The sequence below is a fragment of the Mixophyes fleayi genome, chromosome 11, assembly GCF_038048845.1.
Source record: "Mixophyes fleayi isolate aMixFle1 chromosome 11, aMixFle1.hap1, whole genome shotgun sequence".
NCBI lineage: Eukaryota > Metazoa > Chordata > Amphibia > Anura > Limnodynastidae > Mixophyes > Mixophyes fleayi.
The window spans coordinates 11170219-11195830 of NC_134412.1; the positions used below are offsets into that span (position 1 = coordinate 11170219).

General features: G+C 40.8%; 1 protein-coding gene across 1 annotated transcript; it reads left to right on the forward strand.

Annotated features, from left to right (window-relative positions):
* Nucleotides 1-378: 378 nt before the first annotated feature.
* Nucleotides 379-23112, forward strand: LOC142106570 (uncharacterized). The gene is made up of 7 exons (XM_075189554.1): nt 379-448; nt 3983-4300; nt 7233-7547; nt 9481-9798; nt 12851-13159; nt 13572-13895; nt 22775-23112. The coding sequence occupies exons 1-7, from the start codon at nt 397-399 to the stop codon at nt 23056-23058; spliced, it is 1920 nt and encodes a 639-aa protein (XP_075045655.1). The 5' UTR covers nt 379-396; the 3' UTR covers nt 23059-23112.
* The last annotated feature ends 2500 nt before the right edge of the window (nt 23113-25612 follow it).

A 25612-nucleotide genomic window follows, 5' to 3' on the forward strand; every position in this document is an offset into this window, starting at 1 on the left:
AATACCAAAGAAACATAGTTTCACATAATATATCCCCCCCACCCTCATCCCCACTTGCTACCCACCCCTCCCGTGTCACCTTCAGCTACCCTTGACATCCTTGTAGTTTCCCAGGAAATTCCCTTTTGTAATATGACTTATGTTGCCGTCTTGTATCACTACTTGCACTTGCTACCCACGCGTTTCAGTTCTACTAGTTCTATGTAAACTTTAGTTTGCTTATGTGACCTATGTCTACCTTGTTTGTATTATTATAAATAAATGTTGATAATAATAGTAACACTATCAGCTAAGCTTTGTTGAACTTCCGAGAAATACACCTATATAGATCTGTGAAATGTCTCCAGCTCTCTGATCCTCGCTCTGATATTCCAGCAATACAGATCTCCCCAGGATATGGGCAGCAATGTCAGTCTGTTCTGTGCTCTACTCCTTCTGCTTCATTACGGTAAGTGACCATCATCTTATACTGTACAATACACTGTACACAGGGCACTGAGATAACACCAGGTACACTGTCATCGCATTATAGCTGCATATGTAACATTTTTGCTTTTCACAGGAATTCATTTATCCAGTCTCAAAGACTCTTATTGCCACAAAATGGTAAATAATTACAGGACACATTTCAATAGCAAAACAAATTCTGTGTAAACAACGTATTAAAAAAAAAAATGTGTTCTACATATTTTTTAAAAAAAATTAAAATGCATAAAAGAGGGGAAATTGGCTGTGCTCACCTTTCCTCCTAACGTTAGTATAAAAAGTAAATATGTTACAGAAGCTTGAAGCTCCGGCACGTCCTTACTGTACATTGCCATCCCTATTCCACCCTTCAAATCGTTGTCAGTCGGAAGTGTTGTTTGCGTGAGAACGTTGATTGTCTGCGTCTACTGGCGTAAGTCTCATTTTGGTTGATGCGCAGAGTTATTTTGCTCAAAGTATCACACAGATAAACAGATTTACATTCCAAGATAAATCCCGTCCTTAATATCCTAAACAGCAATATAGACCAGGTAAACTCAAACTGACTAGTTAGGTGAAAACACAGATCTTGTCCATGACGGATATTACAGAGATAATCTAAATATTTTAAGGAAAATCCTAGTTGATAAAAACGGAGTGAAGTCAGTCTTTATGGAAGAAGGTTAGTCTCTCCCGTCTGATTGTACTACATTAAAGCCAGTGCGGAAGTCTCCAAAACTGTTAAATCCACCAGAGTAGAGAGCGACATAGAAAGCTCCCAATTGTAAGGGTAGCTGTCTGGATACAAGAGAACTAATAAAAAGTTTTCTGGCGCGTTTCAGCCCTTTTTATAAAAAGAATGTAGGTTATATATTTAACAGCCTGTTTACCCAAGATTAAAATCAGGTATTTCCACATAGTGGTTGAATCGATAAGGCATAATGGTGGTCATTTCATTATCGAGGTAATGTTCTCACGATATAACACAAAGTTTTAAAATTAACACCCGAGGACCTGCAAAAAACCGAGGGGGGGGGGGTTACTAGTGCCTGGAAACCCCCCCCCCCCCCAAGCCTGGGGCACCGTATAATTGAGGTGGCTGGACCCTGCCCCCGCTTCACATGGCTCTGTTTGAAAAGGGAGAGCTGCCTGTACCTAACAGTAGTCCACGCAGCATTGCCCATGTATATTATGGGGATAGGAAGAGTTGGAGAGCAGCCAAGCACTGTCTAATATTATAGCCACACCCCCATGCATGCTGGTCACGCCCACTGGTGTGGAAACCCCTCTCTACAAATCCTGCATTTGCCCCTGCCTGCTGGTGCCACTTACACACATTGCACTCTCTACCATTGTTATGCTTTAAGGAGGGTTGAGATGGCATAATCCATTTTCCTTATGTGCTTTATTTGATCTAAAAACATATCTATGAATGTATTTTTTATGGAGGTGCGTATTTGACGTTCTGTAATATATTCTGAACTTTCATGAATTGAATTGCCCCCATGCACAACTAATTGAATTGTCATATCTAGGGCCAAACATAATATAATCATCAATGTCTAGTGCCAGGCATAACCAATTAAGCCATAGCTCAAGTCTTACATAATATGCTGATTCATATTTGCTACTAAGTACAGAAATTGTAGTCCTATCTTATGGCAAGTAAATATGTTAAGTCATGCTAGGTTCCAATTTTGTAAAACTGAGCCAGATCTGGTGCCAAGTCCACAAAACTGAGCCGGAACGGGTGCATGCAGAGACATATCTGGTGCCAATTACACAATCAGTGTAATTAGCCATTCCCTCAGTTCCTTATAAAATATTATACACCTTGTAATTACTCTGATACTCACTCCTTCAGGGTACACAGTTAGGGTATTATATAGATTTATAGATTAATTTTGCGCACCAAACAAAGCATAAAAATTTTGTCGCAAACATATACACTTACTTGTGTATGTTGAGTCGCACATATCTTATTACACCTGTTACGATAACTTTATCCTTGAAATGACAACTATGGAGTCATGAGTATGGTGAAAACATAAAGCTGTTTTATTGTATCAAAAACTCAAACCAGGTAATGTAGTAAAACACAGTCCGGGTAAAGCACAGTATAACATACAAATATCTGGGTGTGGCTGAATAACAGGTAAATGAAAACTGGACAGCAGGCACAGGTAAACTTAGCTTAATAATGGTAAATAGCCAGGACCAAGGATACACAGGAACAGAACTTTGGTTAGGAGGATGTCTAAAGCACAAGACAGAATCAGGATACTTGCAACATAGCAAAATATTGTTCAAGGGGAAACAATCAATGACCAGCTAGGTGTATGTTGAAGAGCAGACATAAATAGTCATTGAGGCAGGTGCAGGTGATTAACAGAAGATTAACTCCTGCCAATGAGGGGAAATGTCAGAGTACAACAGCAGCACTTCTGGTAGCACAGGGGTACTGCAGGCCTGCTTCAAAACAAGGATTCATTGTCCTAACACCCAACAGAAAAACAGCAGTATTTCTGCATCATGCACATGTCAGGCATACTTATGCCTAACAATATTGTAGAAATGAGACTTGGCAGTGTTAGCAGTAAATACTAAAGTTGCGTTAGCCTGTTTGTACACAATATAATTATGTAAAGAATTGTCATCTACACAAGAGTGAATAGTGTTGTAAACACCCCACATCTATTTTTTACTCCTTTGAAAATCCAATAGGAATCTCCTTTCCTGCGGTAGCCCAAATGGAAAGGACAAATAAGTAATGTGAATATACGACCACAGCCCCCAATATTAGCAAAAGGAGGCTTTCTGGGGATGCATCCACATCTAATTATGTTGTATCTCCATTGGATGTGCTACACTTCTATGAATACACCCTTACTAATCAACTTATGATTACCTGACCTGTTTCCTCCTCTCCAGGAATAAGGGGCCACAAGTCTAAGATATGCACAAATTTAGTTATGATATTGTATGCAGCGGTAAACCAGCCACTCAGAATCTCACACAGTTGCTACTAGACCTCACAAACTATTTCACATTCAGACAGTAGTCAGCCTGTCATACACTAACACCTAGACACACACACCTTCCTCAGTGTCGCTTACCTGGCATGCTCTTGGTGTATCAGTCTGGAGCAGAGGCAGCAGACATATAGCAGGGTTGGTAGCAAAGTGGTGGTAGGGGCCACAGGCTGGGAAGTGCACATAAATACAGCAAGGCCCCTTCCCTTCCCAATGTACCCCACGGATGCCAGTCATGCAGAAAAACAAGAGTGTTTCTCCACTGTAATAGCACTGTGAGCCACTCTGATGCAGAGTAGTGTCTCTGATTGGGAAATTTGTCACAATACAACACTATTGCCATACTTTGCAATTGCAAAATCCTCCTCTGAGTCAGAGTAGGCTGAACTAGGAACTTGGCGGGGGTTCAGGACGTATTGGTGTAAGTACAATGACGTACTCTCCATCTGCATGTGATGATACTGATTTATTGATATATTTAACAGGCAGAGAAGGAGCGGCATTGGAAATAACAACTACATCTACTGGGAAGTTTCTGACTGGGGACAACATCAATTTGACAATCTCTTATGATTCCAATAAGAGTGGAACAGTTACCTGGGCTGTCAATGGTACCATAGTGGCAAGCTTGAAGGGTGGATCTCTTGAGGTATCTGAAACATACAAAAACAGACTCACTGTCAGTGGTACTGGGTCACTACTTATAACCAACACTACCAAATCTGATGCCGGAAATTACTCCGTCACCGTAACTATAACTGGTGAGAAACCTGGTTCCCGGGATTTTCAAGTCACATTCTCTGGTAAGTGTCATACAACAATGAGTATTGTTTTGCACAATGCATACATATCTTGATTTGTTGACGCTCAATATTTATTGAAGTTGGATATATTATTATTTAATTATAAATAATTTTATTTCAAATTTAAATAATAATAGCAATTATTTTTGTGTTTTTGAGCTATTGGTTTTAAATATTTATCTGCCACATTACATAAAGAAATAAAATAAATTACCTTGGTTGCCAATTAACTATTATTGATACTATCAATACTTTAAAAACTAGAAAATTAGCTACTGCAAGAGGAGACTATGTGACGTCTTATTTAGTCAGGGAAGTAAAGGGGGAGAGAATTGGCTGCACTTCTAAAAAAAATTATATAAGATAAACATAGATAGACTTTATTTTATAGATTTTTCTCTATCACAGAATGTTATATAATTAAAAAAATAACAATATTTACTAGCATAGGAAATTAAAATGGATTCAAATAAGTGTTTTTCAATAAGACCGTAGTGAGTAAATAAATATTAAGTATTTTATTAGGGGCCACTTAGGTGGAAGAATAGAGTACCAGCAGACAAAAGTGTCACAGGATATTAAGTCCTTTAGAGTGAACAACTCATAGAAATTGTGGTATAGATTTGTACACAATATAACTGTTGCCGGCATATATCTACAAACAAGTCAGATCCTATTGACAATAAAGTAATAAATAACTACCTAGATGAAAAGCTGCATGGTGCTATGGTAGAACAGTCCTGGGAAATCTCAGATACCGTATAAAGCTGAAGTCAAGCTTCATTACCGAGACCCACGACTGGGCAGCAGTCATCTATGGCATGACTGGCTCTCAGCCAAGGAAGCAACAACTTGAACCTCGGGACTGGAGGCAATGACTTGAACCTTGAAACTAGAGGCTAGCAGCTCAGGCACTGTGGACTGGGCAGTCCTCTCAGGCACGGCTATTTCATCAGCACAGGAGGATATGACTGAACCCTCAGAACTGGAGGCAGCAACTTGAAACTTGGGATTTGAGGCATTGGCTTGGCCCCTAGGACAGGAATCAAATACTGGCCCCTCAAGGCTGGAAGCTGACAGTAGCCCCTCAGGACTGGAAGCTGACACTGGCCCCTCATGGCTGAAAGCGGACACTGGCCCCTCACCTCTGAAAGCGGACACTGGCCCCTCAGGACTGGAAGCTGACACTGGTTCCTCACCACTGGAAGCTGACACTGGCCCCTCACGGCTGGAAGTGTCACTGGCCCCTCAGGACTGGAAGATGACACTGGCTCCTCACAGCTGGAAGCTGACACTGGCTCCTCAGGACTGGAAGCTGACACTGGCCCCTTAGGAGTGGAAGCTGACACTGGCCCCTCAGGACTGGAAACCGTACATAAATGGAGCAAGAGTTGACGGCTCAGGCACCATTGGAACAGCAGTTAGAGATTTAACTGTCTCTGGAGCGTGTATGGGAGAAAAATAAGGGATAGTTGATTTGTTGGAGCCAGGGCAGATAATGGAGGTTTCAGTAACACATATTGACCTCCAGAGTGAACTTTGCTGTAAAATGTGCTCAGGACTAGCACAATACAGGCAGAGATGCAGTTCCTTCTAAGACTACATTCTTGGTCAGTCAGGCGGCGATGTGGACCACTTGCAGGTCTGGATTTTTCAGAAATTAAACCCTTCCTCTTGTGAACAGAACCCGGAAGGGAATTAGGGAATCCCTAAAAAGATTTTTTAAAGTGGGACTGATTTCTAAGTGTCCTGGCATCCTTCTACTTATTGGCTGTTTCCTTGGAGTAGTGTAGGTGCCGGGCTTGAGACAGCAACTGAATCAGAAATGATTGAGGTAGAAGGCGAGAAGATCATCTATGAAAGTCAGCAGCTATGTCAGCTGAGCATGAGGCAGTATGATAACTATACCTGCAAGGCCTGTAATAATGGTGTGTCAGACATTAACACAGCAAACAAACTATAAATTTAAAGCAATAATATGAATATCTAGGCATACAGAATAAACACTTGGCAGGCTTGCAGGAATATGATGATCGGGTTTAGATACCAATACCACCAGAATGAAGCTGGTGCTATAGAGGTAACTGCATAGAGGATAAGAGATTTAACCCCTGACAGGTAAAGCATACAAAGTCTAAAACAGCAGCGCCTCTGGTGGAACAGAGGAACTGCATGTCACATGATGTTCAGGAAACAGTCCGAAACAGTCCGAACAATATCATTGCATTACTGTTCAGCTAATACAGCTCTACATTTCATGGTTACATTTATCTCAGCCACTTTATCTTTGTCAAAGACATTATCAGTCATTTATTGTGAGTCAGGATGGGGTCAACCCCTGTTTGACCTTACCAATATTTGCAACCCTTCTGAGATAAATTTACTGGTGGAGGCACTGGGTCATTAAGGAGAGTAAGGCAAAAAAAAAAAGGAGTAAATGTTCTTTGAGACAAACCACGTTACAATGCAAGGGGTGCAAATTAGTTTATTATTTTTATAATATTATAAGTTAAATGCTGGTCGTTTTTTTCATCTAGCACACAAATACTTGATAGCTTTATTTTTTACACTGAAATTTAAATTTATTCTAGGACATGTCCTACCCCAACTATAAATCTGTCCTCACATTTTAAATTTACCTCCCCCCTCCAATGCAACATGGTTTTGCCCAGGTGCAAAGTTACTCCTTTTTTATGCTTTGCTCTCCTTAATGACCGTGTTTGAGAAGAGGTGAGACTAACCTAACTGTGATATTTACCAGCTTCTCAAGGTTTTCTGGCAGTGCCGGGGCTACAATTGAGGACTCCTACTGTTCATCAGAGGAGGATGCACAACTAGCGACTCAGCAGGGTGGCAGGAAGAATTGGTGTAAGTACAATGAAGTATTCTCCAATTATATGAGCTGATACTAATGTATTGATATATTTAACAGACAGAGGAGGAGCGGCTTTGGATATAACAACTACCTCTACTGGCAGCTTTCTGACTGGGGACAACATTAATTTGACAATCTCGTATAATTCCGACAAAGCCACAGTTATCTGGGTTGTCAATGGCATCACAGTGGCAATCTGGATGGACGGACATCCTGATGTTTTTTCTAACTACCAAAACCGGACGACTATCACTGGTAATGGTTCTCTACTTATAACCAACACTTCCAAATCTGATGCCGGAACTTACTCTGTCACCGTCGCTGTACCTGGTGAGAAACCTGCTTCCCGGGATTTTCAAGTCACATTTTCTGGTAAGTACAATGCAAAAACGAGGATTGTTTCACATGATGCATGCAGATTTTTTTTATTGACTCTCTAAATTCATCGAAATTGGTAATTTTATTATTTATTTCCATATCAATTTAGTTTGTAACTTAGTAGCAGTAATTATTTCTGTAGATGTGGACTACTAGTTTAAACAGAGAATATCTTGTTTAAAAAATGATAAAATATATATATATATTAGATACATAGATAAAACAATAGAAAACGGTGCCCGAAAACTTGTTTAAAAGAGTCTCATTGTATATAGAATGTTTACAAAGTATATATAATGTGAAAGAAGAAAAGTCCACTACGTGAGATCTTCCGTCCTCAATTAGTTTAATGCTTCACTTTGTATCACCAAGTGGATATAAATGTTTGATATAAGAGCTGGAAGCCTGTCTAACACTGCTAAGACTACTTCTCCCCTTTTCTACCGCACAGACGTGTGCTTATTCATTCTTCATATTACCAAACATATACAAGATTCTTCATGATACTCATTATAAAAAGGATCTGTAATTCTTCATTATTGTCTTAATAATTCCAGTTGTTGCAGTAATCCTCAGCCCTATAGGCTGCTAATTCCTGTTTTTACTAACTCAGAAAATGGGTTTTTCCATTTCATCCATGTCTCATTAGAGATATTAGCCAGTTTAGGGTGTGTGCCTGTAGGTCTCACTATATTGGCCACATTAAGAACACAACCATTTGTGAGTGGTTTATGCAAAGAGTGAGACGTTTACAGTATATTCGCTACAAGAGTCATTATTAAACACCACTGTTATTGTAGTAGCAAGAGCAGGGTCCCAGGCATATTACAAAAACGATTAAGCCCATCTAACAACTCCTCTAACCCATTACTGTTATAAATGTCTTGTACTGTTCATTGAAATGTGTGTGTTTTTAAAGTGTAGTGTTTTAACATTCTGTAGGTGTGTTTGTTACGTACTTTATGCTTCTCCAACATGTCACCCGAGAGAACTACTTTCACCTTGACTCATTCAGGCAACCAGTCACTCAAAGCACATGGAGAATTTGCAACAAACGCTGACTTAAGATTTTGCAGTACTTCCTCCGCTAACGGGCAACCTTGGTGTGTAGGAAGTACTCATCATTTCGAGAGCCACTTTTGCTCAAATGGGTTAATTCATGGATCTAACATTAAGGGAATTATACGTTATGGGTGCCCTTTGCTGTTTTAGCCAACACAAGTAGACTCCCTAGTGTTGATTTCTGCAGGGTGCCTACTGCAACCTGAGGACTTTGGGGAAACTCAGTGGCCACTCTCCATTACTAGTTACCCAATCCAGCAGGGAATCTGAAACCAGCCCCATCAAGGCAACACCACTGTGGGAACCAGGCCGTCTGGTTGGGGAATGTTCTACCTTCTAATATGGATAGGCTAACTGGGGATTACAGCTGCAGTTTACCTGGTCCATGATTGTGCCAAGGATTTTCTAAACTTTCGTGGACCTGGCTACGTGAACCTGTAAAAAGCAGAAAACTTTGGGCTTGGTCCCTGCCTCCCGCTGAACAGGTAGGCCAAGCGGACAAAAGAGCTAACCATTAGACTGGTATCCTCACTGCTATTACAAAATTCTATTATTGAATGTCATTATTTAAAGCTATATCATTGTATTACTGTTCACTTAATCTTATGTACTGAAACTGTACTATTGTCTTATTACATGTTATTTACATTACATGGTTACAGCTTCCACAGTCACTTTATCTTTTTCAAGAACAAAGTCCTTTTCCTTACTTTTTATTTATTAAGTCGCTAGCTCTTCAGTAACCTGGTCATTTAATAAACACGCTAAATGGCTTTTTCCCATTTTACTGGGAGGAAGAATTGGTTTAAAAACAATAAAGCACTTTCCATCTATACTGATCCTGGTTTATTGATATATTTAACAGAAATAGAAGGAGCTACTTTGGCTATAACAACTACATCTACTGGGAAATTCCTGATTGGGGACGACATTAATATTCCAATCTCGTATAATTCCAATAAGACTGGAACAGTTGCCTGGGCTATTAATGACACCACGGTGGCAAGTTGGAAGGATGGATCTCTTGAAGTCCAGGAGACCTACAAAAACAGACTGACCATCACTGATTTTGGGTCTCTACATATAACCAACACTTCCCCATCTGATGCTGGAAATTACTCTGTCACTCTAACTGTAACTGGCAAGAAACCTGCTTTACGGGTCTTTCAAGTCACATTCTCTGGTAAGTACAAAGCAGTAATGAGTATTGTCATATAATACATACAGATTTTTTATATTGGTTCTCTAGAATATAGATATAATATTTATACTATATAAATATAATAGTAATATAAATATAATATTTGAAATTGGTTATTTGTTTATTTAAATGAATATCACTTTAGATAGTCTTCAGTTTAACAGTTTAATAGTGATAATCGTTAATGCATATATGGGCTATAAGTTTCAAACATCGACATGAAGTATACACTGTGTGTGTATCTGTGTGTCTATATATATATATATATATATATATATATATATATTATATATATGTGTGTGTATATACGTATATCAAAAGAACAATAATCGTGGTGCTCAATTCAAGATTGTATAGATAATAGTCCGGTTTTTAATCTTTAATCACACCCGGACACCTCCTTCATGCAGACTCCCTTCAAGGTTCGGATGGCAAAGTCGATAAGAAAATCTACAAAGCAAAACAGAGGGGAAAAGGCACCTGTGGTGTAGTATTTTAGGAGATATAGTCCCCAAAGCCAAAGTGTGTGCACATGCATTCCGAATTTATACTTGAAAACATGCTCACAGGACTTTTTTCGGGCTGCACCCACTCTATGGAATTCTCTCCCTCGCACAATAAGACTCTCCTCTGAAGCATGAAGAGGATAGGAAGAATTGTGTATTGGAAGGCACTCAGCGATCTTCTTGTTAAAAATAAAAAACTTATACTTTATTAATATACTTAAAATATACCTCCTAATTGAATAGCGAAATATTTAAGTGACTAAAGTGATTTAAAATAGCAAATTGAATTGCTATGCCCTGCTACTTATTATCAATATATATAAAGATAATCAGTATATAATAGTCACTCCTATTCTAATTATATTTGACTACCTAAGATACCATTGCAACTGAAAATGTATGCTGTGTGTACTATAGTTATCTTGATTGGAACCAATGGTCATATGGTTATAATTGACACAATTTATAAGGTAATGACCTTATATGTTGACTCAGACCTCTGATGATTATTTGTCTGTAAGGAGCATTTTATTATATAAGTATATCCTATATACAATCACATCAATAAACACTCATGTTTATATAAGCTCACACCAAGTTGAGTATTAATATATATTATTATTAAGTAGTATTTCTGGGGCTAAAAGGAACTCTGACTAGTATTGATTAGGTTGTATAATCTAGTAATCCTTTGTCCCTGTAATTTACTACTAAACTGCTAACAGACAGGCGCTTGATATGTCTGTAGTTCTCCTACTAATATTGATAGTGCCGTTTGTGCAGTCCTGCATACACACACTTAGTATACTGCTACCAATCAGGCACCTGATATGTCTGTTAGTTCACCTACTAAGTAGCGGTAGTGCCGTTTGCCAATCATACACACACACACACACACATTTAGATTATTAAATGACCCATACAAGGGTGGGTAATAGTTAGGTTAATGCAGGTAGCAAGGAGTGAATGTTTGCAGCAGCAGGGTAAACGCCAACGCGCGTTTTGCTACATGCTTTTTCAAGACTCTCCTCTGGTCTACAAACTTTCAAGCGTTCTCTGAAAACCCACCTCTTCAGACAAGCTTATAATATTCCTCAACCACCCTCTTAACCTTACTACCTTAGCCTATTACCGCGTGTTACACAATTTCACACAAGACAACTACCCCCTGACCAGCATTGTTGTGTGACAGGATCATTTAGCTTATGAGTCACTTTTACCTTTGCAGCCTGGCTGGGCCGAAATGCAAAATGTAGACTTAACCTCATGTGTCAATCTCCCATTGTCCCATAGATTATAAGCTTGCGAGCAGGGTCCTCTCACCTCTTTGTCTGTTTTACCCAGCTTGTTTATTAGTTTATTATGTTTGTCCCCAATTGTAAAGCGCTACGGAATATGTTGGCGCTATATAAATAAATGATGATGATGATGATGCTCATCAGTACATAAAGTCTGGGTACTACTATATCATTTGGATCCACTCCAGTCTTGTATACTCATAAGGAGAGAAGAAAAATCCAATAGTGCAATAACATCAACCAAGTAGAGCCAATATATGCCCGGCCACCTTAGCGTACCAGAAATAAATAATAGAGCGCTTATAAGGTTGTTTTATGTAGCTGGAGCTCTCCTTTGTTCAATTCACTCTATCCACAGGTTCAGGACAGGCAAACAGAAATAAAATAGGTCCCATATAGTGTAGTATGTTCATTAAAAGTAAAATTTATTCACAATATATGAATCACACTCATAATATAAATATAAAATCAAGCTTATCTGTGTCCCAAGTAATCCTTATCTAAAATTTCAATGGATCCAGGTGTCATAGGATTCAACTGATGGTGTACTGGAAACAGATGGTCCACCTCTCCGGTACTGCCCAACTCAACTGTGGATTCCACTACACCTGGTGCACTTTGCTTGTCCTCTTCTCCGTCGCCCGTGGCGTTGTCTAATGTCATCAGATCTGTCTGGCAGCAGAGAAACTTCCCAGAGAGCAAAAGCCCCAGCTCTTATATATATATATATATATATATATATATATATATATATATATATATATATATATATATGGCAACAGACCACATGTCAGAGGCGATTAAGGCTACATGATGCTGGTAGGGGACACCGGCTGAGGAGTGCACATGTGTACAGCGAGACCCTAGGCTTTTCCAATGTGACTATGGATGCCTGGCACAAAGTAGGGTCTCTGATTGTAGCGCACTGTGCTGTAATATCACACAGTGTGCTGCCAAGACTTTGCAATTCCAAAATCCTCCTCGGAGTCAGAGTATTCTGCTGAGCTAGGAACTCGACTGGGTTGTTGGAAGAATTAGTGTAACTAATTTATTTTATTTTAGCTAACATTTATTTTGTCCACCTTGTATGGCCTTGTTTTATGCATGTCCTGTTTTTCCTACTGTGTAGCGCTGTGGTTCCTTACAAATCTCTGATAATAATAATAATACATTCAATGAAGAATTCTCCATCTATATGTGCAGATACTAATTTATTGATATGTTTAACAGATGCAGCTTTGGAAATAACAACTACGTCTACTGACAGCTTTCAGACTGGGGACGACATCACTTTGATAATCTCCTATAATTACAAAAGGAGTGCAACAGTTACCTGGGCTGTCAATGGCACCATAGCGGCAAACTGGAAGGGTGGATCTCTTGAGGTATCTGACACATACAAAAACAGACTTAAAATCACAGGTGATGGTTCTCTACTTATAGCCAACACTTCCAAATCTGATGCCGGATATTACTCTGTCACTGTGACAGTGGTTGACAAGAAGCCAGTCTCTCTGAATTTTACTGTCACCTTCTATGGTAAGTACAATGCAGGAATGAGTATGGTTTCGCACGATGCATGCAGATTTTTTTTTTTATTGATACATTGAATTTGAAAATGTAATTAATCGCCAAACAATTTAGAATGAGTAGTGCTCACAATTACTTCTGTGGATGTGGAATATTGGTTTTAAACAGAGAGTATCTTCTTTTAAATACCTACATAGATTGTATATGTGTGTATATATATATATATATATATGTGTGTGTATATATATATATAATGTATATGCTATAGTGGGACAGACTTAGAAATTACAAAGTCCTCGTCTTAGTCAGAGTTGGCCGTAGAACTAGGAGCTGGACGGGGATGCAGGAAGAATTGGTGTAAGTACAATGAAGTATTCTCTATCTATATGAGCTGATACTGATTTATTGATATGTTTCACAGACAGAAGAGCCCCTTTGGATATAAGGAGTACATCTACTGGCAACTTTCAGACTAGTAATGACATTTCTTTAGCAATCTGGTATGATTCCAGTAACAATGGAACAGTTATCTGGACTGTCAATGGCACCACAGTGGCAGCTTGGAAGAAGGGAGCATCTCTTGATCCTCTGAAATCTGACGCATACAATAGCACACTGACTATCACTGGCAATGGATCACTACATATAGCCAGCACTTCCAAATCTGATGTCGGAAATTACTCTGTCACTGTAGCCATACTTGGAGAGAAGCCTGCTTCCCGGGATTTTCAAGTCACCTTCTATGGTAAGTACATTGCAGCAATGAGTATTGCATCACACAATTCTTTTTTTTTAATTCCTTTTCTCTTTCCATTGAAATTAGTAACTTTATGATTAAATCACAAATCAATTTAGATAGTCTTTACTTTAGTAGAAGTTTCTGTGAATGTGTGCTATTAGTTCTAAATATATACTGTATATGAACTAGTAGCAATGACAGGTGATCTTGATCTACAGATAAATGTGAACAGTGGTCTTTGGTCAGACCATTATTGTGCCTGGGATTGGTGTTACTTCTTGTATTATATTGGTCGTGTGCTGTACTTTGTGTAATTAGTAAGTTGTTAGTGGATATTCTCTGTGTTTCTAGGTTGGCCTTTTGCTTCTCTGCACGTAATCTTCTTACTTCACATCTGAACTTCCTTTTAGTGGTGTATTTCTCCTGTGTGCTGTAAAAGAAACAGATATGTTTGTAGATTACTCAGGATGTGGGAGATGTTTTATATCTTCAACTGGGTCCTGGTAAGAACAATATATTCATGATATCCGGTTACCATTGATGGAATGTAGAGGAAGGGGCACATCATTAGCCAGTGGCTGTATTCTCCTCTCAAACTATCATGGAACTGTCATAAGCGGAAAATGTGCCACAGTTTGTTTTTGTGAAATTTGTTCTCTATTGAAAATAGGAAATTCCGCTCAGTTAATGTGATATCCATGACTAGAAGACACATCCAAAAGTTGCTAATACCCAAAACTTCTTCCACAAACTGCACATGTTTATTAATTTGTAAAATAAGAGAGAGAGCGACATCAAGTTCATATTACAATTGAAATCTTCAGTCCAGTGACTCTGAGATGTATACCCTGTCAGGTTTAAGTTCCATAGTAGTGTCATTGAAGGTCAGGAATTCCATGGTTATCCCTTTGCTATTATGCAACTAATAAAAACTCCATGTGGTTTGCATACTTATAAATTAGGGTAACGTGTTTCATACACTTACATTTATGTGATATTACTATTATAGACTCTCAGGGGGAACTCAGTTGGTGGCGATATACTCTCAGACATCATCATCATGTCGAGGCTGCGCACATTGCCGGCCTTTGCAGTAGGGAATCTCCCCTCACTCTCCCCCTCCAAAATGAGTGTAGATTCCAGCCAGAACATTAGCTCTAAGTGTCTCCGTGGACATTCCGGAGAAACATTGCGCTGATTTGAATCTCCCCCTCAGGGTCAGCTTATTTTGGAAGTTCTCAGCTATAGATATTATTGGAATAGCTATAGCCTCATTCTTCCCTTAAATAGACAGGTTAACCTGCATGCCCATGGGAGCCCTGTTTATTTAATATGACACTTAAAAGGAAACTCCACCCAGCTGTAAATCTCTCCTTCCTCTAGCTAAGTCATTCTTTGACAACTCTCTTCAATGTGCCGCAGATAGATCATCCCCTTCTACCCAATTTTATAATAAGCTGCCCCTATTCACAGCCAGCTGAGACGGCCACTCCCAAAAACATTAAGGAAGATGGGAGTTCTGTCACCTGCACCAAGGTAACTTTTCTTATGGGACTCTATCGTGTATTTACCATGTTATATATGAACTCTCTAGTTGAGTGTGTATAGAACTTACCAGTTCTGAAGCTCCACTGTCTTTGGCCACCTACCTCCACCATGTTATGTTGACGTCTTCAGGTTCATATAGAGTAGTCTGAGAGTATATAGAAAATGCCTACCAAACCATAGATGTCTAATCCAATATAGAAAACAAGATCAAATGTGTGACCACTTTTATTCACACCAGAGGGAGTTACTTGTGTGTGGCCCTGTGTATTTATTGTACAGAGAAGATCTTGGCCAAGGTGTGGGAGTTTATCATCCACCCATGCATTGAAATCCTCTAGATAAGCTCCAGATAAATCCTGATTCAGAAATAGACCAGTGTGACGAAATGAGTGGGATAACCCTGTGAGCATTCGGTGTCTCATTTCTCACATAATGTGGATTATAGTATTTTTAATAGCCCATGCTTTGTTCCCTAGCTCACCATACTACAACTGCATTGTCCAATAACATGTGGCTAAGGGGACATTGCAGTTCAGTGTACATATGTATATTGTATATTGATGACTTGCAGGAGGTTGCTATTCATTGTCTTTAAAGTGAAGCCAGGGGGATTATGGGTAGGGATCAGGTTGCCATGGGCTTAGAGTAGGAAAACTAATTAGTGTCCATTGTTCTCACCAGGCTAGTCCAGATAGGCCATCTAACAGGGGAGGTTCTCTGGAAGGACAGCTCATCTTCACTGCCCTCTCCAACCCCCCTAGTCCAGCACTGACCAATGGTTAAGTAAAATAGACCCAGGGGTTTGCCCAGGGAGGGGAAAGACTGTGGAAATTAGACCTGTGATATAAGGAACAACTCCAGGGGGGAAGGGTGTTCATCCTGGGATTTCAATCATGAAGGTGCATCTAGTTTTGAATTGTCGTTTTCTAACTGGAGTCTATATATGCAGCTGAGAGGGATCCATGGGTCGTGAAGTCTGGACAGCCAGGTGACTATATCTCCTTAAGTTATTGGGGTAAGGGACAGATAATGTGGTAAACCCGCCTGGCATTTATTTACTGTGTGTACATACGATTCTAGTGTTGTGTGTATGACAATAAATATACTGTTGTATGTTTATAACTGCATTTTGCCTGAGTGACCATACGAATCCTAGAAGGTGCTGGGTAGACTTCCCTGGCATAGGAAGGCACCCGTGGGTGGCCAGCCAGCGTGAAGTGGGTAGCATTGGGCCAGATACACCCGGTATCTTCACATTTTTGGTGGCAAGCAGTGGGGTCACTCAGTCCCAGGTCCTCTCTGGGTAGAGCTGCCGGGGAACTGTATCGTGATACATTCCAGGGCTCTGCAAAGCAGTTAGCACTAGAAACCAGTTACCACATTATCCTGAACTTACTCCTAAAGGCTTTAAGGCAGAAAGTGTCACGAAAAGCGTTGTGGGCTTTAGGCGAGGGAAGATGCCGCCTAAGTGCCGATTTGATAAGGGGGAGTGCACCCCGCCAGAGGAGAGCGGAAGATGGAACCGTGTCTCAAAGAGAGGAAATCACAGTGAGGTGGTCCCTGGAAGTAAAATGGGTGTGAGCTCTAGGAACAAAGGAGCAGATCAGAGCCCAGTGTTGAAAAAGTTCCCATAGGAAGGGATGAAGCAGTCCAGTACACCCAGGAGAAAAGTGTACTGGGATGAAGGACTGTGGCAGAGTCTGCAGGATGGGGATATGGATGTCTTGCACCACCCCACCACAATGCAGCACATTTTTGGATTATTGGGATGAGATGTTGACTGAGTGGGTGTCTGAGGGGGCACCAGTACAGCAAGATTCACCAGCCCCACAAGCTTTGATGCATTGCACTCAAGCTCCAAATCTGGGAATCCAGGACCCAATACAAGAGGCCTGCACTGGACCATCCACTTTGTTTTGCTACCAGGAGGACAAGTCTGTGTCCAATGAGGATTCACACTACCCTGATGCGCCAGAGGCAAGGGAAGTAGTGCAACAGTTGGATGTGGTAGCAGGGCAGGGGAGATGCACACCAACATACTTACAGGGGCACCCACATATGGTTTGGGAGGGGGACAGAAGATTCCCCATAAGCAAAGAATTAATGGAGCCACCACGCTTGCATGCCACTGGGCAGTTGTCCCTTGAGTGTTTGGGGGAGGGGGGATTGGATCTTTGCCAGAAACAAACGGACAAGGAGCCAGAAAGTTTGCCTGCCACTTGGCAGTTTTCACTCAAATATGTGGGGAAGGGGAGCATGGTCTCCAGAAACAGAGGACAGACCAAGGGACTATTTGCAGTTGGGCAATTAAGGGTGGATAAGGCACACAAGGGATGTTGGACTACAACTCTCCTACCATGGAGGTGTGCACAGGAGTGGCCCAGTTTTATTGTTGTCTCATCTTATGACACAGGGCAGTATAAACCCCCACTCCAGCTGGGTTGGAAAATATGCCTGCAGCCATAGGACCCGGGTGGGAGATTGAGGAATTGTGTACTACCTTGCCATCAGACCCAGGAGAAACCACAGCAGGCCAGAAACTTTGGACTTGGGAGAAAGGTTTACTTGGGGCAAGGGAGCCACTGGGGAACAAGGGCCAAAAAAGTAGGGGAGGTATATGTGACGAAATGAGTGGGATAACCCTGTGAGCATTCAGTGTCTCATTTCTCACATAATGGGGATTCCCTAGCTCACCAGACTACAACTGCATTGTCCAATAACATGTGGCTAAGGGGACATTGCAGTTCAGTGTACATATGTATATTGTGTATTGTATATTGATGACTTGCAGTAAGGTTGCTATTCATTGTCTTTAAAGTGAAGGCAGGGGGATTATGGGTAGGGATCAGGTTGCCATGGGCTTAGAGTAGGAAAACTAATTAGTGTCCATTGTTCTCACCAGGCTAGTCCAGACAGGCCATCTAACAGGGGAGGTTCTCTGAAAGGACAGCTCATCTTCACTCCCTGTCCACCCCCCCCCCTAGTCCAGCACTGACCAATGGTTAAGTAGAATAGACCCAGGGGTTTGCCCAGGGAGGGGAAAGACTGGAAATTAGACCTGTGATATAAGGAACAACTCCAGGGGGGAAGGGTGTTCATCCTGGGATTTCATTCATAAAGGTGCATCTAGTTTGAATTGTCGTTTTCTAACTCGAGTCTATATATGCAGCTGCGAGGGATCCATGGGTCGTGAAGTCTGGACAGCCAGGTGACTATTGCTCCTTAAGCTATTGGGGTAAGGGACAGATAATGTGGTAAACCTGCCTGGCATTTATTTACTGTGTGTAGATACGATTCTAGTGTTGTTTGCATGGCAATAAATATACTGTTGTATGTTTATAACTGCATTTTGCCTGAGTGACCATACGAATCCTAGAAGGTGCTGGGTAGACTTCCCTGGAATAGGAAGGCACCGTGGTTGGCCAGCCAGCGTGAAGTGGGTAGCATTGGGCCAGATACACCCGGTATCTTCACAACCAGCAACATAGTCTGCAATTTATTGCAGTAATAATGTCCCACACCTGGGGGGCAGTAGATGAGAAGGACTCTAAGACCCAAACCTGTAGCACTCTGGGCAGCAATACAATTAAATGAGTGAGTGAGTTACTCCCACAGAGTGGGCCCTAAGTTTAAATGTTTTATGAAGGCAAGTTTCCACTCCATCTCTCCTGTGGTCCTGTCTTGAGAAGTATATCACAGAGATAAGTGCTGGGACTGCAGCTTCCAAAATAGGAGCTGTGTTTTTGTCTAGACAGGTGTCCATAATACATGGTCCACCTTGGTCTTCAGACAGTAAGCTCTTTGCAGGGTAATGCCCTTGCTCAGTGACACCAGATGGAGAACAAGGAACCCTCCACCCCCTTACTCTCAACCTCAGGCTCGGATACAGAAAACACCCACCACTCTGTAGCTAGCTTTAGAAACCACTGGCATGTTTATTTCTAGAGTGGTTCCCCAGGCTACTTTCTTTTTTTTAGTAAGTTTGCATAATGAGTGCACATTTAAACCAATATATCGGCTTACAGGCAAGCTAAACAACAGACTAACCTTTAGCTTATCATATAATAACACACAGTTCTTAATATCCTAAAGACTAGCTTCAGAGGTACCTCTGCATCTTAACATTATTCTAGCGATTATTCTATTCACACTAAACAGGGACATATAAAAACACGGCAGTTGAAGCCAATATAACTTTCCCATACAATATGATTGTCCAATATATAACAATGTGCAACACACATCATAAAGTGCATTTGGAATTCATATCTACAGGCTCAGTTCTTTACTTTTCAGTAATACAATCGGAGTTCTCAGTAGAAATAAAATGGTGACTGCAATACTCCTATGGTAGAGATCCCTCCTGCAAGCAATGATAAAATAGTAATAGAGATTTCTCTGATGCTCGTCACATGTAGCAGAACTCCACCCTCTCGAGTGGTTTTCATAACAATACCGGACTCTTATATCTAATTTCATATATGACACAGTCCAAAAGCTTGGCTAACTATCCCTAAACTTACCCTTTAAAATGTAACTCAGTCCCGGGAACAAGGGTATATATTATTAATCTTCGGGACTTCCCACCTGGTCTCTGACTAAACTAATATGTACATTGGGTTCAGTCTTTCTAGTAAAACAGGAAAATATAATAAAACTAAAGGTTGCTTATCAATATATTGCTACTGATCCAGTTTCACTCAATCTCTTGCTTGTCAACTTTAATAATGTACTTTGTCTTGCTTCTGGCAATCTGATTTCTTTTTTTTTATCTCACTCTGTTATTACCACTCCTCTGTCATGCAATCGGTCCTCTTCCTCTCATGTCAATCTCTACTGTTTTTCACCTCTTCTCCCTCTGTCTTTAAATTTCAACCTTCTGCTGTATATGTTGCTCTCTTCAGTCTCCTCTTGTCTCTCTCTTCTCCGTTCCAACTTCTCACTTCCAGCCTCTTTTTTTCTCTGGCCCTCTTTTTCCAGACCAACCGCTACACTTCTTCAGGGACTCAAAGGGCTTTTTCTGCTAACATTTCAGGGTTCTTCCCTGACTGACCCACACATTTCCCCGCTGACCAGGGACCAACTGACACACTGCAACGGCCAGTTTAATGTCGTTCCTCTCACGCCTGTCACGTTTACCTTGCTCCCTTGGTCTCAGTCATGGCACTGTGGGCAAAACTTTATCAATCTCTGACATCAGTGCACAGGTGCGGCCCATCATATCCGCCGGAACTACACCTGAAAAAGAAAATGTGGTTAAGATCAGACTGTGGTTTGTCAGTGATGGTGATAAGTAATGATCAAGTCTGTGTGTGTTATAAAAATTATAATGAGGTGGCATATTACCTTGAGACCTATGTGTGTATATATGTGTTTGGTGTTGTGCCACTCAGACCTCCATGCTGTATGTACTATATACTAATATTAATGTTTAATATTAATTATACTAATATTACTACTAAAATATACATATTTTTATAACCTGATATTTAATGAACAAGCTGCAATTTAGTTTACTCACTGTAGTCTAGGAATGATTCACCTTTTTATATGATATTCTAAGGTGGTCTTAATAGCTATATTCCTCCATTTATGATCATATTGCAAGTTATTACATTGCATATTGATCATCATTAAATACTGAAAAAAATAAATAAATTGTAAATGCTCTATAATTAATCAGCTTTTATTTTTTTTATATACTGTAAGCTAGATCCAGAAATATGAAGTTTCATGGGTTTTCTTGGGCAATTTGTGTGTTTGTATAAGGCATGTCCATAGACTAATATCCAATAATTGTTTATTGGAAGTCGAAAACCTGATTATTATTGACCAGTTAGATATGCAGATTGGTTCTGGAAGGTTTATTAACGGGGCACCGCACACTTCCCCACACTGTGTGTCTCTTAGAAAATCACCATAGCGGAGAAACGCGTCAACCCTGGGTGGTCTTGTGAGTCGGGAATATTACAACTGTATAAAATTTTATTGATTGACACTCAATTGTTATGAGCTTTGAATAGATCTTTGCTACTTTGTCTCAACAAATTTGGTCCACTATCCTAACGATATCTGGACCAGTTCAACTGATCCTGGTGGATTTTACCTGACTGCATATATTGTTACTATTGTAAACTACACAGCGGGTCAGGACTTTGGTCTTTTAAATGATTGCTTATTTTACATTTACATGCACTTCTAGTATTGGGAACAGGACTCTGCTCTGTTACTCTTCACTGCATATAGCTTTCTTTATGCATTAACAGCTATTTATATACATTGACATACTTTTTTATAGATGTATTTTTATTGGTGCATATTTTCTATTTTGTTTATTGGATTTATGTATTTATGAAATCATTTTTTAATGTGCTATACAAGAGAGTGCATATTGTTTTATTGGGGTTGATTAGACAGAGCCCTTTGCATTTCTTAGGCTTGTTGTCTAACTTCTTTTCTAAATAAAATCCTGTTACAAATAAATTAGAGAAACATAAAGGTTTTCCGGGGGATCCTGGTACTTTATGTAACACAAAATCTGGAGAGGTGAGTTTGACACCACAGTCATGCTCCATCAGTTGGATAAAAACCCAACATAACTCATCTGTACTGCAGCCTAACCTTTCCCCTTCCACAATATCATTCTCAGTCTGTAACTTTTTTTTCTGCCGGCATTCCCCTCTTCACATCATGTCACTACCCCCGTCACATGTAGCCCTGTCCTCACTAACACATCACTCATCTCCTGATATGCTCTGTGCTGCTGGCGGACCCTGCCCCTTCCACTATATAACTCTCAGTCTGTGGTTTCTTGCTGCCTCCATTCCCCTTCTCACGTCATGTCACTGCCCCTGTCACATGCAGCCCTGTCCTCACTAACACATCACTCATCTCCTGATATACTCTGTGCTGCTGGGGACCCTGCTCCTTCCACTATATAACTCTCAGTCTGTGGCTTCCTGCTGCCTCCATTCCCCTCCTCACATCATGTCACTGCCCCTGTCACATGCAGCCCTGTCCTCACTAACACATCACTAATCTCCTGATATACTCTGTGCTGCTGGGGGACCCTGCTCCTTCCACTATATAACTCTTAGCCTGTGGCTTCTTGCTCCTTCCATTCATCTCCTCATACTGTGGGAAAGCATGGCTATGAGCCATGTAATAAAGGTCAAGACTAAGGTGCTCTTACACTAGTCAAATCCAGCCAGCCAGTTGTACATTAGCATAAACTATATATATATATGCACACGGTTTAGCGACTGTTGACAATGGCAGAAAACAAGTGCGAGGTAACTTCATTGCTTGTCTCAAAGCTTTTTTTCTCACTTTTACAGATCTAATAAATAATGTAACAATATTGCAGTCACCTGAGGCAGTGAATGAGGGTACTCCCATTGTTAATTTGACCTGCAATGCCTCTAGTGGAATAGAGACAGTAACATGGAAGAAAAACGGCCAGTCTGTGGGTTATAATGACAACTACTTTTTATTGGATGGAAACCAGACTCTACAAATAAAACACCCTGATAGAACCTTCACCAGAATCTATACCTGCAACATATCTAACCCAGTTAACTGGAAAAATGCATCATTGTTGCTTAATGTTTCATGTGAGTGAACAGAATATAGGTGGGTTGTTATCAGAAAAGTGAGAATTGTCAATCCAATGCAGAGAGGGTTAAATGATCAGGGATAGTTATAGTGTTATTTTATGTCCGATTTTTCTATCCCCTCTACACAAGTTTCCCCAGCAGGTCATATTTTGATGATTTCCCTGTTTGAGAAAACGTGATATTATAACTGAGAGTACCTATGGAATAGTGCAATGTGGCGCTTGTTGGTGTGATCAAACTATGCTGTCTTGACTTTCCCCATTAGTATCCAGTGTGTATGTAAGTGTGGCATGCGGGAGAGAATCAGTTTGCATCACACCTTTTGGTTAAAATTTTCTCACTCCATTTGTGTTTCACCCGGTCCTAGATTAACAGAATAAGCATTTTCTACAGTGATAGTTTAGGATAGCAGGTGGGAGTCCAACGCTTGTTAAGTAAAGTTTGTATACTTAAGTTCAACAATAGCGGTGTGATGTGGTTTTAAAAGTATTAGTAATCAATGTAAAAGTCACGTTACCCTATTCATATACAATATAATGTAATCAAGTGTCCTATGCACAAGAGAGAGTAGTATCAGTGACATTGTTATTAATAAATGCGAATAAAGTCATATTTTCCTTATAAAATGTAGTTAAATACTAATCCATCATAAACCCTCAGCTGGAGCGGTTAATATCCAAGCAGCCAATCAGAAATGACTAGTTAGTGCCGCTGGTGTTGTCATCATCATCATGCATCTTTACACCAGCACTCCAGTACCTAAAATAGATATACACCAGAGGTGGAGCTCCTCATTACCAGGCCCCATAGCAAAGTTTGGGTAGGGGCCAATATACCCTGAAAAGAGCAGAGAGGGACCCATTTCTGAGCATGTACGGAAAGCACAGGAACCCACTGTGAATACGTGGGCCCTGTTGAGAAGAGAACTCCAGTCCGCTCTGCTCTTTTTAGAACAGAGCGACAGCATTAGGGACCAGGGGGTTTTTCAGAGGTCTCCTGCAGGGGCCTCAGATAAGAGTGGCACTGCCATTAACCGGCCCGCCTTACCCCCGGTCCCCATAGCGGCTGCATCCCCTGCACCCACGCTAGTCCTGCCACTGTACACACCCTAAGAATGATGTCTAGGGGCCCGGCCAAGTCTCAGTAGATTGCATCACAAGGGGTTTTGCTATACTTACGTGTATATACCCTTACTGTCCTTATACACCTCTCCATGCGTAAGAGTCCTCAAACAAAAAAAAGATACGCAAAAGTCTTAATACGGGATAATTTTGGTGCACATAAGCAGCATGGAGATGCACATATTTATGCCACAAAAATGAACAAATTAGCAAGTATATAGATGGAAAGTAAAGACCTACATCACCGTGCTCCTGATTCAGAGCTGGGAGTACTTTTATGTAAGTGTTGTGTTCAAGTTTGCTAACAAAAATTACAATTACCGAAAAAATTTATATCATATTTATAAAATTTGTTGAAGCTTTGTTTCATTTTAGAATCATGTATGTTGACCTTCCAGTTTACTGGATGATGTCCTATCTTTAGAATAGTAATTTCACTCAAGTGAATGCCTAGGAATAAATTTCTAAACTATTCTCTTAGCAACCGCTATGTGAACTCTTTGTGTTTATTTACAGTTTAATGCTGCAGGTCAGCGGTGGGCAACAGGCAGTCTGCAAACCGCCTATGCCCCACTGAGCCTTCTTTTGAGGCCCGCCTGCTCCTGAACTTTTTAGAATGGTGGCAACCGACTTTTGCATCACGTGACCTCCTCTGCACAGTGCAGACAGGTCACGCACCATTACCGCTCCTGCGGCCCTCCAGCCAGGGGCGGATCTAGAAAAATGCTGTACCCGGGGCGATTTAGGGGGGGGGGTAATTTAGGCCCCGCCCCTTTCTAACATCTTAGGCTGCCGACGGCTGCACAGTATGTGCAGGCCCGTCCAGCCGTGACAGGCAGGGACAGTGTGCTGCCCGGCTGCTCTGATTGTGTTTTAAACACAGTCAGAGCAGCCGGGCAGCACACTGTCCCTGCCTGTCACGGCTGGACGGACCTGCACATACTGTGCAGCCGTCGGCAGCAAGTGTCTGCTATGGGGGGCGATCGCCCCGATCGCCCCCCCCCCCCCCCCCCCCCCTGGATCCGCCACTGCCTCCAGCTGCTTTATGTTGCCCCTCACAGCTGTAGCTCCATGTCTCCAACATATCATACAGGAAGGATCTATGGGATCTGCATGTTATTTATTTCTTTACTCTTTACAGACACCGATAAGCCCGCTTCGCTTAGTGCTGGCGCCATAGCAGGCATTGTGGTTGGCTCAGTGCTGGGGGCAATACTGCTCATCGCTGTGATCATCCTCCTCGTGCTTTGTATACGGAGAAGAAAGAAAGGTCAGTCGGTAGCTAAGACAGGTAAATATGGTGAATTTGGTAAAAAAAATTGGTAACATTTTTTGAAAAATTTAATCATTTGGAGGCTCAAAGAACCTATTTCCTCTTTTTTTCATCCAGTGGCCTTTCATTCTAAGAAGTCTACTATTTAATTGATCAAAATAGTGT

Excerpts from the sequence above, each read along its gene's own strand:
- LOC142106570 (XM_075189554.1), top strand. The coding sequence starts at position 397 with ATGGGCAGCAATGTCAGTCTGTTCTGTGCTCTACTCCTTCTGCTTCAT. Across the intron at positions 449-3,982 it reads ACTCCTTCTGCTTCATTACG|GCAGAGAAGGAGCGGCATTG; the intron begins GTAAGTGACCAT and ends TATATTTAACAG. Across the intron at positions 4,301-7,232 it reads TTTTCAAGTCACATTCTCTG|ACAGAGGAGGAGCGGCTTTG; the intron begins GTAAGTGTCATA and ends TATATTTAACAG.